We start from the raw sequence: 16,710 nt of genomic DNA on the forward strand, positions 1-16,710 counted from the left end.
ATTCATATTTTAGTAGAAAAAACAAAAATCATTCTTTAATGTTATTGTTAATAAAAAATTAAAGAACAATATTTTATTTAAACAAAATTTTTGAAATATAATAAAAACTATTATGCATTCAACCACGCATTGCGTGGACTAATACCTAGTAATACTTAAAAGCAAAACGGATAGGAATACAAGTATACAACACATATAGCGGTGTTAAGTTAGCATTATAGCGAGAAAACACAGTTAAGAGATAAAAAAAATAACAAGCACCAAATCGATGACTATTGACTAGATCAAACAGACCAATCTCGATTTTTACGTATGTACCAAACTGTTAGAGGTAAAGCTAATAATTGACATGGCTGATTAGGTAAGTTGTTAGAGTAATCATCATTACGCGCAGAACGAACAATATATGTGAAGAATTGTCCTCCTTCCAACTTTCAAGTGTGTTGAAGACAGCAATTCTATATGACTATATATATTTAGATAAAGCAACAGAGGATTGAAAGAGAGTAGTTATTGCAGTTGTATCGTGATCTAGAGAGAGCCAAGTTGTAAAGAAGAAGGAAGAACAAAGATCTAGTGGACTCTACAAATACATAGTTTCGGCGAGACGTAGCAGTTCAAATCGAACCATTAATTCTATAAACTTTAGTTTGTCGTCTCCATCTTCTCTAACTTTCAGTTTCCTTTTCACTAATCACTCACGTAAACAATTATATTAATCAATGTTCAAAACCCACCATTTATAGTATATTTAAGTAAATTCTACAACTTTCGTAAGTGAATTTAACGGTATTTTTATAGATCAATCATTTTTATAATAGCAAAATCCAAAAAAATATAATTAATAAATAATAATAATAATAATAGTAAAATCCACATTTTATATTTTTGCATGTGCGGTGTGCCTAAAGTTCATGGGCATAATATTTTGGTTAATTTATACCGGACCGGTCTAGTGAAATATTTGGTATAATCTAAAGGTATATTTTGTGGGCAGGATGTGCATCATCAGTTTCTTTTGTTTTTTAACATCTTCATCAAAATGTAATAAACATAATTGTTTATGTATCACTTATATATATATATATATATATATATGTATATATACAATACAACTTGCTTCAAAAAATAATTCATGAGACCTCAGACCCTGATGTTTTTATCTTATGAAAAAAGAAATTGTATCAGTAAATCGTCATGACAAACCTGATTTACGCCAAATTACGTTAAACATTCTGCGATTATTTTCAAACACGTTAAAGAAGTTTGTATGCATGTTTTCAACCGTGCGATTAGGATTCAAGGACCAAGCAAACTACCATTCACGCTGCACTACTAACATATAAATTTCACCATCAATATCATTCCATATTACCTTGGTTTAGGGGAAACGAAGAAGAATTATTATCGCAAATTCGCAATACGACACAGGATGATGACTCATCTTCGTAAAATAACCGTCACACCCTCTTGGCCCTTGTACAAGCTAAAAAAAAATAAAAACAAATTGGAAAGACTTCACGTGTCTTATAGTATTACTTTTCACACAACGTAACACATGGATTAAAACACTTGGGCGTATTTAGGAGTCTTTCACGGGATTCGATCAATCTATAAATTACTCTAAGTACGTACGTAGCACAATTCATCCTTATTAGCTACTTAGTATTATCACCACAATGGCAATTGTTGTTGTAGAACGACGTTACATGATCGTGACCTTGCTTTTTGCTCTAACTTGTCATTTCTCAAACTTAACTCATTGCTTTAGGCCCAAGAAACTCAACGTTTCAGCCGTCACGACCAGCGATTCTGATTGGTCTATCGCTGCAGCTACGTTTTATGGCGAGCCCAACGGATACGGAAGCGACGGTATATGTATACATAATACATACGTTATATATGTCAATTACATCTCTAGATAAACAAGCAAGTTACTATGCTAGCTATATATTCAACTAATTACGTACTAACCACGATATATATTGATTATAATGAAGCTGGAGCTTGTGGTTATAGAACCGCTGTAGCACAACCTCCGTTTTCGAGCATGGTATCAGCCGGAGGTGCTTCGTTGTTTAAGTCAGGGATAGGATGTGGCGCATGTTACCAGGTTACTAATTACAATTGATTAAGCAGAAGAGATTTAAAATGAAAGATTTTTATATACTGATCATATGTGTACGTACAAATAAAATGCACTTCGAACTCGGAGTGTTCGAAAGATCCGGTTACGGTAGTGATTACAGACGCATGTCTTGATTGCTATAGAGAATCGGTCCATTTCGATTTGAGTGATACAGCGTTTGGCGCCATGGCGATTTCTGGTCAAGGTAGTCAGCTTCGCAATGCCGGTGTTTTGGAGATTCTTTACAAAAAGTATGTATCTAATTAAGAATTTCACATTAACAAGTTATTTCATGATTACTAAGGTTTATATATTACTTGTTTTTTTTTTATTGTGTTCCACTGATGTGTGTGTAGAGTTGAGTGCAACTTTGCTGGTGAAACGGTAACGTTTCGAGTGGATGAAGGTTCAAACGACCACTACTTCGCGGCTTTGGTTGCGTATGGAGACGGAGAAATTGGCCAAGTCGAACTCAAACAAGCTCTAGTTTCTGATACGTGGCTGTCTATGAGCCACTTATGGGGCGCCGTGTGGAAGCTACAAGTGTCGTCACCTTTGCGGGCACCGCTGTCTCTCCGAGTGACTTCGCTGCAGTCCGGCCAGACTGTTGTGGCTACCGATGCCATTCCTGCCGGCTGGCCACGCGGTGCGAATTACAAATCGAACGTGAACTTCCAAGTGTAGCAGCTGGAACTAAAGTTACTTATCAAGACTATAAATGATATATCGCTTACTACTTTAAATGATATATCTCTTACTCTTACCACTTTCAAATAATAAAGCATGTATCTCTTACTACTTTGAAAATAATAAACGATATCTCTTACTTAAATGTTCAATTCCGTAGGTAAGGTGACACAATACTATTGGATGTATGAATTATGTATCTCTTCTATTATTCGAAAAATCTTAAAAAGGGAAACAAAGCAAACTCGTCTAAAATAAGTATACACAACAACCAAATATATATATTTCCTTTTTTGTTGTTCTTTTGAAAGAATCCAACCTTTTCTTATAAAATACTCTCAGAGTCTCACACGCATTCTCTTCTTCTTCAGAAATCAGAAATCTCTCTTATTCTTCTTCTTTATCATAGAAACATAACAAAACCAAAAAAAATAACAAAAAATCTAATCCTCTCGTTATCTTTATGTCTTTTGTAATAAAAGAACACTACAAGAAAACAGCTTATAACTGATAGGCATATCTGTCAGATAGCTGTCGGAAACACCCATTACCGACCAAAAACCGACGGAAACGTCCGTTGGATCTAAATTATCAGCAAAATTATTCTGTCGGAAATCCGTCGGATCAAAAAAAAAGGACCATATTTTGACACACCCGACAAAGTTAATATCCGTCAGTTTTCCGTCGGTTATTTCTGACAGATTACCGTCGGATCAAAAAAAAACGACCAAATTTTGACACACCCGACAAAGTTAATATCCGTCAGTTTTCCGTCGGTTATTTCTGACAGATTACCGACAGCTCAAAAATCACCGACCAAAATTTGACACACGCGCAGAAAATTATATATCCGTCAGTAATCCGTCAGAAAAACTAACGGATTACCGACGAAATTTGTCCGTCAGTAATTTTCTGACGAATAACCGACAAACTAATCTTCTGTCAGATATTCGTCGGTAAGTCATCAGTAATCTTCTGTGATGATTCTATTGAGTATATTATTATATACACATTATTAGTATAGAATAATAATATTTATAATTTTAATGATGTAAGTGTCCAAGATATTTAGATATTTTAGATATTTTTAAGTATTTAAATTACTTTCTAGTAAAATTGGATAAAAAATACTCTAAATTTTTATATAAATTGGATATTTTTGAATAATTTAGACTAAATTGGATACTAAAATTTTGAGTTTTGTGAACTTCGCGTAATTGGAATCCTAACCCGAAATACCTAATTCGAATCCGACCTGAATCTGAAGTCTAGAAATACCCAAACGGGTCCTGTACCTCTAAATCCAAAAATCCAAAAATCTGAAATACCCGATCCGAACCTGAACGGGTACCCAAAAGCCCAGGCCTGGTGCCGTTCTTCACTTGGTTGCGAATGAAGTGATATTCAAGGATCAAATGTTTCATCCGGGAATGAAACAGTGGATTGGCGCAAAAGTAAGTGGGACCGACATTTTCGCAATAGATGACCGGTGGAAGAGGCTACTTGACGCGAAGTTCAGTGAGGAGAGAACAAATCCAATGGAGGAGGATCGAGCGACTCCTTTTTGCTTTTTAGAGGACCATGAGACGGGATTGCGACCTATGTAAACAATATATGCATGTGTCGAGACGTAATCATCATTATCCCCGGCCTAGACAGCATCGGAGAATGCATGGATGGCGGTGGTGTTGTTATTGTGAAAGAATATTCTATGTGTGGTTGTTCTGTCAAGGTACTGCATAAGGCGTTTTGCGTCCTGCCAGTGCTCGGAGGTTGGTTTGTGCATGAACTGAGAAAGGCGATTCACCGCGTATAATATAACAAGTTTGGTAAAAACCAGATACTACAAACTACCAATCACAGTTCAATACTTGGACGGATCAGAGAGAAGTGTGCTGGCAGATAGAGTGAGTTTGGGAGAGGTGACCATGGGTGTGCTCACATGAAGCATATTATAGTGAGTGAGAAGATCGAGGATCTACCTCCGTTGAGTGAGTTGTAAGCCATTGTTGGTACAGTGAGCTTCGTTGCCAAGGAAGTAATGGAGGTCTTCCGGATCCTTGATATTAAACTGATTTGCCAACGACTAAAGTGTAATGTTAAGGAGAACCGTGTCATTGCTGGCGAAAATAATGTCATCCACATAGAAAAGTAGGTAAAGTAAACTCTTTCCACGATGCAAAATAAATAACAAAGAATCAGCAAGGGATTTGGTGAAACCAGTTTGAAGGAGGAAAGTTTGGAGTTCTTGGTACCATGTGCGGGAAGCTTGTTTGAGACAATAGAGAGCCTTATGGAGACGACAAACATGATTTGGGAGATTGATATCAACAAAACCTTGACGCTACCGTAGATATACTTCCTCATCAAGTGTTCCTTCTAAAGAGGCATGAGGCATGATTCACATATAGTTGTTTGATGGGCCAGTCGCAGGCGACGACTATTTGCAAGACAATCTGAATTGTGGTGGATTTGATGACAGGGCTGAATGTTTCATTGTAATCAATCCCTTTGCGTTGATTGCAACCCTTCACGACAAGTCGTGCCCTGTGTCGATGAAGAGATCCATCCGGTAGGTATTTAGGTTGGAAGATCCATTTGGTGTCGATAATGTTTAGATGTGGAGCCGGTGAAACCAACGACCAAGAGATTGTGCAGCTGGGCATTGTATTCTTCGGACATAACATTGTTCCATTTGTCGTCCGCCAGAGCCTGAAGAACCATTTGGGGCTCAACAACAAGAACAACAATGGCAAAAGCATATTTGGTGTTGGGCTTTACAATTCCTTGTTTAGAGCGAGTGGCCATGGGATGAGTGTTGCCCACAACAGGAGGCAGAGGCGACTGTGACATTGAAGATGACGAGGATGGTGTTTGATAACATTATTATTTTACCCATTTTAGCTATAGGTTAAGTATGCATTTAGGAATAGTTTGATATGGTTTCAAGGCTTTAATGTCTATGATCAAGTATTTTAGGTTTCAAGAAGTTTTTACAGGTTTTATAGCAAAAAGGACCAAAAGACAAGAAAAATACGTTTCAGGACAGATTCAGAGCTTTACAGTACGGGATACTTTTGAAAAACTTCCCGAACTCACATTTTGGCGTGCTTGGAGTTTATGGAAAGATGGAAGAGTCATCTTTCTCCTCAAAGTGGACACTACAAGAAATATGGACATTACTATCACACGGAAAATGCTACTAAAGGGATTTCGTAGCGCATTTGAAAACGTTGTATAATGAGGAGTTATAGCAGACCCCTCCCTACCATAGCAGTTTTTACGCGCTATGGTAGATTGACCTATTATAGCGCTAATACTTCGCTATTTAATATTATTAACTAGCGCTTAGTTCGTGTTATTATGTTTGTTTTTATAGCAAACATTTCGTGCTGCGTAACTTGTAATGATAACACATTATATGTGCTGGTGGATATTGTTTCCTGACATTATGGTTCTCGAATTTAACACTATAGTAGCACAAAATACTTGCTATAGGAAAGTGTTATATAGCGGTTTCGTTTTGCTATTGTGTAGTTTTTAATGGCTACTATACCTTGTGATACCATCATTTACAATAACATTTATCAATTGGGGTTTAATAATGTATTCCAGCATTTTTCTCGTGCTATAATATAAGACTTCTTGGCTTTTATTTTGTACTATGTAATAATTATCATGACACTGAGAAAATTCTGTTTATATTGCAATTTGGATATATATTTAACCTATATTGCATATATATTGAGTTGCATAATAATTTGTTATTTGAAACATTGAATTGCACAAAATGTAATTAGCTTTAATTTATGAAAGACAATGACTAATAAAATATCATATTACATAAAGTTAACTTAACAAAATGTAAACATCACATGAACTAAATAAACATTAACATGCAAAAAATATGAACTCGCTCTAAGAGTGGTTACCATGCCATTATTATTCAAATAGTCTTGCGGTTTGAGGGCTCTCCTTTCTCTACTTTTGGGCGTTTCTTACCAATGTTGTTGTGTGTATCATTTTTCATGTTTCTCCAAACTAGCTTGTATAGTGGATCAATGTCTTCTTCCTCTAGTTCGATGCGTATTAAGTAGCCTAGGTGAGCACAGGACCTTCTAAACTCTAGCTTTGTTATCTCCTTCAGTTCATCATCCGCATCAGTTTGTTGATCGTTGATTGCTTGTTGTTTTGTCTGTTGTTTGAGTGTTGGTACAACGTTTTTAGCGGGGAGGCCGCATATGAGTCCTTTACCTTCCATTTAACTAACAGTTTCTGCAGTACCCAATATGATATTGTTTAGATATGTTTATTTTTTATCAACAACCACAACAATCAAAAGAAAGCAATAAGAGGTTCAATATAAAAGAATATAACCTTTGCTTGAATGACAAAATGTTGTAAAACCTATGATATCTAGCTCTGAAACCTGAAAATGAATAGATCTATCACAAGGTTAAAACCTTTAAAAGTCTTTATCAACAAGAATCTGCAAAACACCATCAACAATCTCAACAGACAAAATATTAACAAGAACCTGTTTTATATTTTTTAAATCTAATAATAATGACTATCAGTGTTTGATTCTATTGAATATCTACGAAAAACCTAATTCCAAACTGAAGCAGTAACTAATCAATGTCGTAATACTCACTGTCTTAGGGCAGATCTACTTCATCAAACAATAAATGAAAATCCAGATTTCATTGTGAACCAAAAACTATTAAGATTATTGAAGCCATCTCGGACAGAGGATTCGAGAAAGCAAAATAGCGACAGCTAAAAACAAAGAATCAGGGATTCGAGACACAAAATAGAAAGAGAGAATAAAACCTTTAGATTCGGCGATGATTTTTTTGTTGTGTTTGGCGATTGTGAAATAGATGATATGAGTTCCTCTTTAGATTCAATCTGTGCTTTTTTTGGTGTTTGGCGATGGTGAAAGAAGCTTCGAGATTGAGTTTATTGGGTTTCCTTTGAAGACATCGAATAATGAGACATAAAAGTAGAGCGGGTTATTGACCGTTAGATTTATTCTAATGAATAATTAGGTGATCCACACCTTAATCAATTAGCCAATGAGATAATTGTTTCACGATTTGTATGTTATTAGTATAGTATTTTGTTATTTTTCTTTGTATTAATTTTGGAATATGGTGTAACAATTAAATAATTAAAGTTTCATATGGTAAAGTTTAATTTAAATTTAAAATTATATTTTTACATTGTTAATTTGTGTAGAGTGCTTTCAACTAAGATATTTAGGGTATAGGGTATAGGGTTTGGGGTTTATATCTTATATTACTATATATATGAAATAAAGATTTATTTATAATGCTAACTAATATTAATAATTCATAATTATGTACAAATATACATAAAATTATATTTTTACATTGTTAATTTCATGTTTCATATATTGGTGTATAATGCTTTCAACTAAGAGATTTAGGGTATAGGGTTTAGGGTATATGGTTTGAGGTTTATATCTTATATTACTATATATATGAAATAAAGATTTTTTAATGTTAATTAATATTAAAAATTCATAATTGTGTCATCAATATTTATTTATTGTTAATATTTGGTTATCGTATTTTCTTAATTTTTTCAAAACTATTTGATTTATTTATCTATTGATGTTTATTTTGTATATATCCAAATTATTATCCCTAACTAATAATATAACTAACATTTTTAAAATTGGCTTATTATCTTTCTATATATTTTTTAAAGTAAATCTCAAACATGTTAAAAAGGAAAATTAAATAACTTGTCCCATTAAACTAATATCTTTGAAACATATAAATTCTGATTCAACCTTAAAATCCAAAAATAAAAACAAAGGGACAAAGACCAGTGTATGACACAAAAGAACACAAAGTACTCATGTCTTTAAACTACAAAACATGTTCCCCTATCTGAAACATCACTTGTCCTCATTCATTCCTGTCCTCATATTTTGCACACATGTAAAATTAAAGTATATACCCACCATTACAATTTTATCTTCTGGTCAGGCAAGACAAGATCCATGTGCATCTTCCATATATTCGATTTCAGGAGTTTGCCTCCAAACTGCAGCGTCTTTAACAATCACAACATCCACCCATACTTGACAAGCATTAGGCCCCAACTTAATGTGATGTACCTCTTGATCAGGATTACTAGACGACCAACGTCTTTCAGCAACAACGCGATTCTTTCCGGATATATCCATCAACTTGCATTTTTTATTTTCTTTGAATGCGAGACGCTTCAAGAACAACCAGCAAAAAATATAGACAGAAATCAACCTCAAGCAAAAAAAAAAATCATCATTCGGCTTCATTGTCAGCAGCAGCATCATCTTGTATATTAGAATCATCATTAAGTTCATCTGCCGGCTGATTTTGAGAAGTGTCATCATCTTGTATAGCAGCATCCTCTTGTAAATCATCATCCACTTCATTATCCAAATTCTGAGTTTCACACTGCTTGTCTACCAATTCTTGAGTTTCCAACTGCTTCTCAGTTAACTCGTCAATATTCTTCGTTTTGTGTGTACGCCTTTTTTGCTGATTGGTCATCTTAGTTCACCTGAAACAACAGAAAGCACTTGTTTATCAAAACAGATATAAACTTTTGTAGAAAACAATCAGATTCACATAAAACACACATTATAAATAATCATAAATAGAAAAAACAGTCACATATAGTATAATTTCACACATAAATCCCTTCACAGTCAGCTCGGGCATTCCTAGCTTCATCAACCAGGTCATCTTCATCCATGTCTACTAATACAGGAAATGATCCAACGTCTACATCTTCAGATTCAGCATAATTTGCATTGTATCTTCTTTTAGAACCTCTCATAGCTACATACCAACTCGATGAATCATCTACCCTTGAATAAAAAACTTGATGTGCTTGAGATGCTAGTATGTATGGGTCTCTTGCAAAGGAAGCTTGACTTTGGTTAAGGTTGACAAGTGTGAATCCTTCTTCTTTCTTTACTCCATTATCTATATTTGCCCATTGGCACCTGAATATAGGAATGTAGAAGACATTGTAATCAAGCAGTATAATATCCACCACTCTGCCGTAGTAAGACAAAACATCAACCATTGGAGAATTGTCTTTTGCACTAGTTATACACATTGATGTGGCCTCATGCAACACACCACAGTTCTGAGTTTGCCTATCAACCGAGACTGTATGAAACTGATTGCCATTGACTATGTAACTCATGTAAGACCTTGAGCATAGACGAGGACCATATGCTAACCACTTAAGTGTATCTTCATGTTCAGAAGTCATATGTATCTGTTTATAAAAATTGTCAAGTATCATTTACTATATTGTAAAAGAATAGATGATCAACAAAAAAACCATAAAATAGTCAACATACCTTTTCTTTTAACCAGGAGACAAATTTCTGAGAATGTGTACTCCACAAAAATGCCGAATCACGTCTACATCTTTCACTAGAATCTTGTAGATGTTGTAGATGCATGCTAAAATTCAAAAAACAAAAACAATAAGTAAATGTAAATACAACAATATTATAAAAGAGAATGTAGAAGAACTTACTCCACATAAGGATCAAGCAGAGCCATATTATGAATGACAACAAGATTTGCTATGTTCCTCTCATTCTCAGTAAGAGTACATGAAGTAGATGCTGATATAGGACGACCCTCCAAGATAGAGCAGTTCTCATAATCAGCATTTCTTTCCATTTTCTCATCAGCATTTGTTGTCTTTTTCAAGAAATCACTGCAGAACCGTATGCACTCCTCAGCGAGATATGCAACCCTCTGGGCTTGCCATGTTTCTTACAAAGTCCTTTAGAACTTTCATGTACCTGCAGATAAAAAACTGTAACAGATAAGCATAAAGTATATTGTAAATGACACAACTTTATAAGTTATTAGATTGTACCTCTCAAATGGGTACATCCAACGAAAATGAACTGGTCCACATAACCAAGCTTTCCTGCCTAAGTGGACTGTTAAATGCACCATTATATCAAAGAAACTTGGGGGAAAGAACCTCGCAAACACGCAGATAGTTTCCACAACTTCATGCTCCATTACATAAATTGCCTCTCTGTCAATAACTTGCTGACACAGTTTGTTGAAGAAAGCGCATAAGCGTCCAATAGCTATCCTAAAACCTTTAGGTAACAAACCTGTAAATAAATAACACTGAAGATTAAAAACTTAACAGCTAATTATACAAGAGTTCTATCTAAAAGATTTCAGCCTCCCTCTGATTTTAACCGGAAGAAGTTGTTGCATCAACACATGATAATCATGTGATTTAAGACCCTTAACCGTACAATCTTCTATCTTAACACATCTGGAAATATTTGAACAGTAGCATCTGGTCCTCTGAAGTCAGATAATCGCTTACAAAATACTTTCTTCTCTGTTTTGGACAGAGACCAAGGACCTGGAGGAAGGTAGGTTCTTTTTCCACGTGCTTAGGGATGTAAATCCTTTCTAATACCAAGCAGTTGCATATATTTCCGAGCATTAACACCATCCTTTGATTTCACAGAATGTAGCATTGTAGAGACAAGTCTAGCCGCAACATTTCTCTCCACATGCATCACGTCTAAGTTATGCCTAACGGGCATTTCCTAGACAACATAAAAACAGATAATAAAATGAATGTTAAATACATTTATTTTTAAAAATATAGCAAATCTGAATATATAGTAGAATAACAAACCTAACATATAAATCATACCTTCCAATAATCTAAATTGAAGAAGATTGACCGCTTTTTCCATCTGGATAGCTCCTCTGCATCTACTTGTTCTTCCTCTTCTTCTGAGTCATTGGATTCATCATCAGTATCAGAGGCTGATCCAACACGATCTCGCATCTTCCTCTTTCTTCCATTTAATTTTACATTCCCAAAATCATACTTGTATTTTTTGAGTATTTGATAAATGTTATGACCAGTCAGAATCCTACCTCTTCTTCCATGCTCAGCTTTACCATCAAACCATGCTTTCTTTCGTCTATAAACATGGGTGGGTGACAGAGACTTCCGGTGAGACATATACACGTGCTTTCTACAATTACTCAACCACAAACTATCTGTGTGCTTTCCGCAAACAGGACAACCCATTTTGCCTTTAACTTTGCAGCTTGCTAGATTTCTATATGCCGGAAAATCCTGTATGGTCCACAGAAGCATTGCTCTTAAAGTGAATGTAGTGCGACTGAATGCATCATACATTACCTCTCCCTTCTCCCACAGATGGTTTAGATCCTCTATAAGAGGTTCTAAATAGACATTTATATTGTTTCCAGGTTGAGTTGGTCCAGGAATCAGCAATGTCAACATGATGTTCTCCTCTTTCATACACTTGTCAGGTGGCATGTTGTAATTGACTAGCAAAACAGGCCATGCACTATAGTTAACATTTTTCATGTTGAAATGCCACCATAAGTCTTTCGCCGTGTCCTCTGACCTGAACATCCTCTTGAGATGTGGAATTATCGAAAATTACCTAAGTACTTTCTGTGGAGTACCTTTCTTCACCTCACCAGTTCGCGTGTTAATCTTCCATCGCGAAGAATCACATTTAGGACAAGTGTCGAGCTCCTCGTACTGATTTCTAAATAGACAACAGTCATTTACACAAGCGTGTATCTTCTCATAACCCATATCAAAAGATTTGAAGAATTTCTTCACCTCATACAAGGATGTGTGCAAGACATTATCCTTGGGTAGCATATGTTTTAAAGTCTCAAGTAGACTATCAAAACTTCTGTCAGACCAACCACTCAGAATCTTTAACCTAAAGAGTGAAACAATCGCAGATAGCTTGCTGTGGTTTGTGCAACCTGGATATAATGGTGTTTTTGCATCAGCTAGCTTGGCTAAGAACTCATCTTCAACCTTATCATTACCATCAGCAACATCAATTAAATCACCCTGACTAACCAGCTCTTCATCCATAAACTCAGCAGCTTTGAACAAACCTAAGATCTCTTGGTTCCACTGGCTTGTGTTCTTTCTACACTCAGTCTCTGATTTCACTTCTCCATGATGAAACCAGTCCTCTCTCGACTTGTAACTCCAATCCATTCCCCTTGTTACAAGATGATCAACAACATTAGCGGCTGAGTGGCAATATATGTTGCGACAGTCAATACACGGGCAAATAATCATTGCATTGTCTCCTAAACCTGCACCCACATACCTCACAAAATCCCAAGCACCTTTCTCATAACCAGGATCGGTTTTGCAATGAAGTAAAATAAAAGCGAAAAACCAAAAGAAAAAAAACGAATTACAAACTTTAAAAAATCTTTAACATATCAATTAAACCAATAAACTCAACTATACAAAACATTTTCACATACCTGTTAAGATGAACCCATGTCTTTTCCATAACCATTATATGTCCTTACCCATAAATAAAACAAAACAAACACATAAGAATAACACAAACACCAAACAAATACCACAAAAACACTAAACAAACATATTCACATTCAGCAACAGTTTATTAAAATGAAATATCAAACAACTAATTCATTCAACTCGTAAACAAATGAATCAAATATCAGTTTCATTGTGAGAACTAGCCTATGTGTTCTGATGCAAACAGGCAGATGATGCAGGCAGAAGATCCGGCTGATGAGATATGATTACCTTTCAATGTTTAAAACGGTCAAAATTTAAATCAGATCTAGTACATAGTAAAGAACTGAAATACATTAATTGAATGCCTTATACCTTTCAGGTGGATGAGATCAGTTGGGTTCGAATCTACTGAGATCGGCTGAGCTATTGAGACAGAGACAGAGGCGGAGACAGACTGAGGCAGAGAGCGACGGAGACACAGAGAGCGACGGAGACAGAGCGATGGATACCAGAAAGAGAGACAGAGATAACGGAGATAGCTACACAGAGACTGTCAGAGAGTTTGGTGCTGAGAATCGAGATCTTGTCAATGAGAATCGAGATTTCATGGAATGGGTATTGAGATTTCAGGATAGGAATCAAAAACTATGAGATTGAGATTAGAGAATCTGAAAATTTTAGAGAATGAGAATGCTTTTTGTTTTTTTGGCTAAGTGTAAAAGACAGTCTTTTTGGTCATATAATCGAGACTTGTTTTTGTTTGGGAAAAAAAACCCAATTAGTTTGCCTCCAAAATACACCTTCCCGGCTATAATACTGATTTTTATGTTCCCGCTTAATGAAAATATATACTAGCGTTAATATAATGCTACGACATACTTGGCATTCGATTATGGTACTTTTAGTAATAGTTCGTAAATTTGTGCTACAAAGATCTGCTACTGAAGCTCATATTTCTTGTAGTGGGAATTAAGTTATTTTGTTCCGTGAAACTGACTTTCTTTGTGGTGTATGAATGAATGATGTATGGAATGATGATGTATGGAATGAATAGAAGTCAGGGTGTTTCAATTCCCCTTATGCAGTTGCAGTATAAGAGGTGTCAATCCTATCTGAGTGATTGTGAACAATTAAGATGTGCATATGATTCTAAGTCAAGCCAGTTGTAAAGATTGTTTGTCACTAACAATCCTAAAATGAGATATGAAATGCAGAAAGTAAAAACAACTAGAACAGGATACTAAATGCAAACAGAACACACAACTTAAAGCTATATGAAACTAGAGTAAAGATAGAAACTATGCTAATGAACTAATGCAAGACAAGTAATGAACAGGAAACTACGTGAATGCAATGGAAATGAAACAGGAATGAAACAAGACAATAACAAATCAAAAACACAAGTTCTGGGGATGAACTCGAGCAGCACTCGACCGAGTGTAGGTCGAGTACGTGGTCGAGCTAGACTTAAACGTGAAAACAGAGCAACACAAGAAAAACAGAGCAATGCTAAAACTAATCAAACAACAAGCAAGCAATGATATTTAGACTAAGATTTCAATAAACAAAGAAGGCCTTGAGGAGGGATTCATGGGCTGAGCTAATCATTGTGGTTATCTAACTTGGTCAACAAATCTCAAGCAAACTTTGAGCTGATCTCTAGACATACTATTCTAAGACATGTTTAATCCACTCTCATGGCAAGAAACAATCAAACCTATGCATTTCTAGACTTGTTCTCACAAAGAAAAGAATCTACACAAGCAGGCATTAAGCAATACATCTCAAACCAAACAAGACTTCTAATCTCTTAGCAAGCCTAATGGTAAGCTCTAGATCTAGCCTTATCTATGCTCCTTAGACATTGGTGTGATGTTAAGATGCTTGAAATCAAACCCTACCTTCTCAGATATAGGATCAGCATTAAGATCATCTAGCCTAGAAGAGATCTACAACAATCAAGCTTGACCAAATCAAACAAACCACAAGATCAACCCAGCCTAACCCATCCTCAAGGTCCTAAACAAACTACTCACAAGAACACATGGTGAAATATGTCAAAAACCCAGAAAATATTGAAACTTGCATCATTAGAAAGATGAAACAGAGATCTACAATATTGATGAAGAAATAAAACTCGAAATCTTAATATTTTGAAAGTTATGAAACAAACAAAATACAAGAATCTAGTCTTTCTTTCTTAAACAAGTACAAAATCTAAAATAAAAGAAAGTGCAAAAGGAATAAAATCTAAAAAAGGTAAAAACTAGGTTTTAGACTCTCTAAAAAGCTGGACTCTTTGGTGGCTGCAGGTACAAGGGCCTTATATAGGAGGTGAGGTGGAAGCCCTAAAAATACAAAAAGTCAAAGTAGTCAACGGCTCGGTCAACTCGACCAGTGCTCGGTCGAGTGGCTGGTCGAGCTGGCTTCTCTCGTGCATTCTCCACTCGGTCGAGTCCTCCTCAGCACACGGTCGAGTGGTGGTCGAGTGGTGCGGTCGAGTTGGACTCCGGACCTTGATTCTACAGCCTTAACTCTCTTGTTTTCTCCTCAGGATTGCTTCACTTCTCCTCAGCATTGCTTCCATGCTCCTTAAGCTCCAAAATCACCTGTTTATGCATGAAAAGATGCAAATGCAATGCAACTATACTCTAATGCATGATTAGTCCTAAAGCTACACAATAATGGCCTAAATGGATAGCAAAAGATGCAAAAGTTGTGAATAAACTAAGGGAAAACAAGGTAAAATATATGAACATCAACACCCCCAAACTTAGTCTTTGCTTGCCCTCAAGCAAATAATCAAGACAAAAGAAGGTAGGTGAGGTTTGAAAGTGGGATCTCAGCTCCTAAAGCTTGCAAATAGACTATCTAGAATCAATGTCCAAGTTACTAGTACTATGATGCAAGTTGAATGAGCTATACTTAAAGACTTTAGACAAGCATATCACAACCTTCACTGATTTGAGCCTTAGACATCCACATGCATTCAAATCAACCATTTCCTTTAACATTCATTAATCAAGAACATGAATCAATTCTATGCAATGCTTAAACTCATTTGGCTTGGCAGTAAAAGGTTTAGAGACAATGATGGTCTCTTTTTAGAGTAGGGCTTATCAATATCAAGGTTCTCTCATAAAAAATGGATTGAGCTTTAGAAGAATGCTAAAGGTAAGAACACTTAGACACATACAAGAACAAAACCTTGTCTACCCAAAGGCACCCAAAGTGTTTATCCTATCAATCTAAACCCAATTGATCCTAGTGCTACCCTTTAACTTCTTTTCTTCTTTTTCACCCTTTTCTCTTTTTGGTTTTAAAGTCTTAGGAGAGGTTTCTTATTTGATCTTTCTAGTGGAATGGGGGATTCTTACTTATTTGGCATTGGTCTCTTTTCTTCTTATTCTTAAGACATATAAGCATTTTGCTAGACTTCTCTTTTCTTTCTTTCTTTTCTTTAACTAGAACCATCTTTAAACAACCTTATTCTTCCCATTCTTTCACTAGACTTTAAATTT

At 35.6% G+C, this 16,710-nt stretch overlaps 1 protein-coding gene across 1 annotated transcript; it reads left to right on the plus strand.

Moving 5' to 3' along the window:
- LOC104724240 (putative expansin-B2) lies at positions 1,680-2,812 on the plus strand. The gene is made up of 4 exons (XM_010442703.1): positions 1,680-1,872; positions 2,001-2,114; positions 2,193-2,379; positions 2,485-2,812. Exons 1-4 carry the CDS (start codon positions 1,680-1,682, stop codon positions 2,810-2,812), a joined length of 822 nt encoding a protein of 273 aa, XP_010441005.1.

This window comes from Camelina sativa, chromosome 11 (genome assembly GCF_000633955.1).
Source record: "Camelina sativa cultivar DH55 chromosome 11, Cs, whole genome shotgun sequence".
Taxonomy (NCBI): Eukaryota; Viridiplantae; Streptophyta; class Magnoliopsida; order Brassicales; family Brassicaceae; genus Camelina; species Camelina sativa.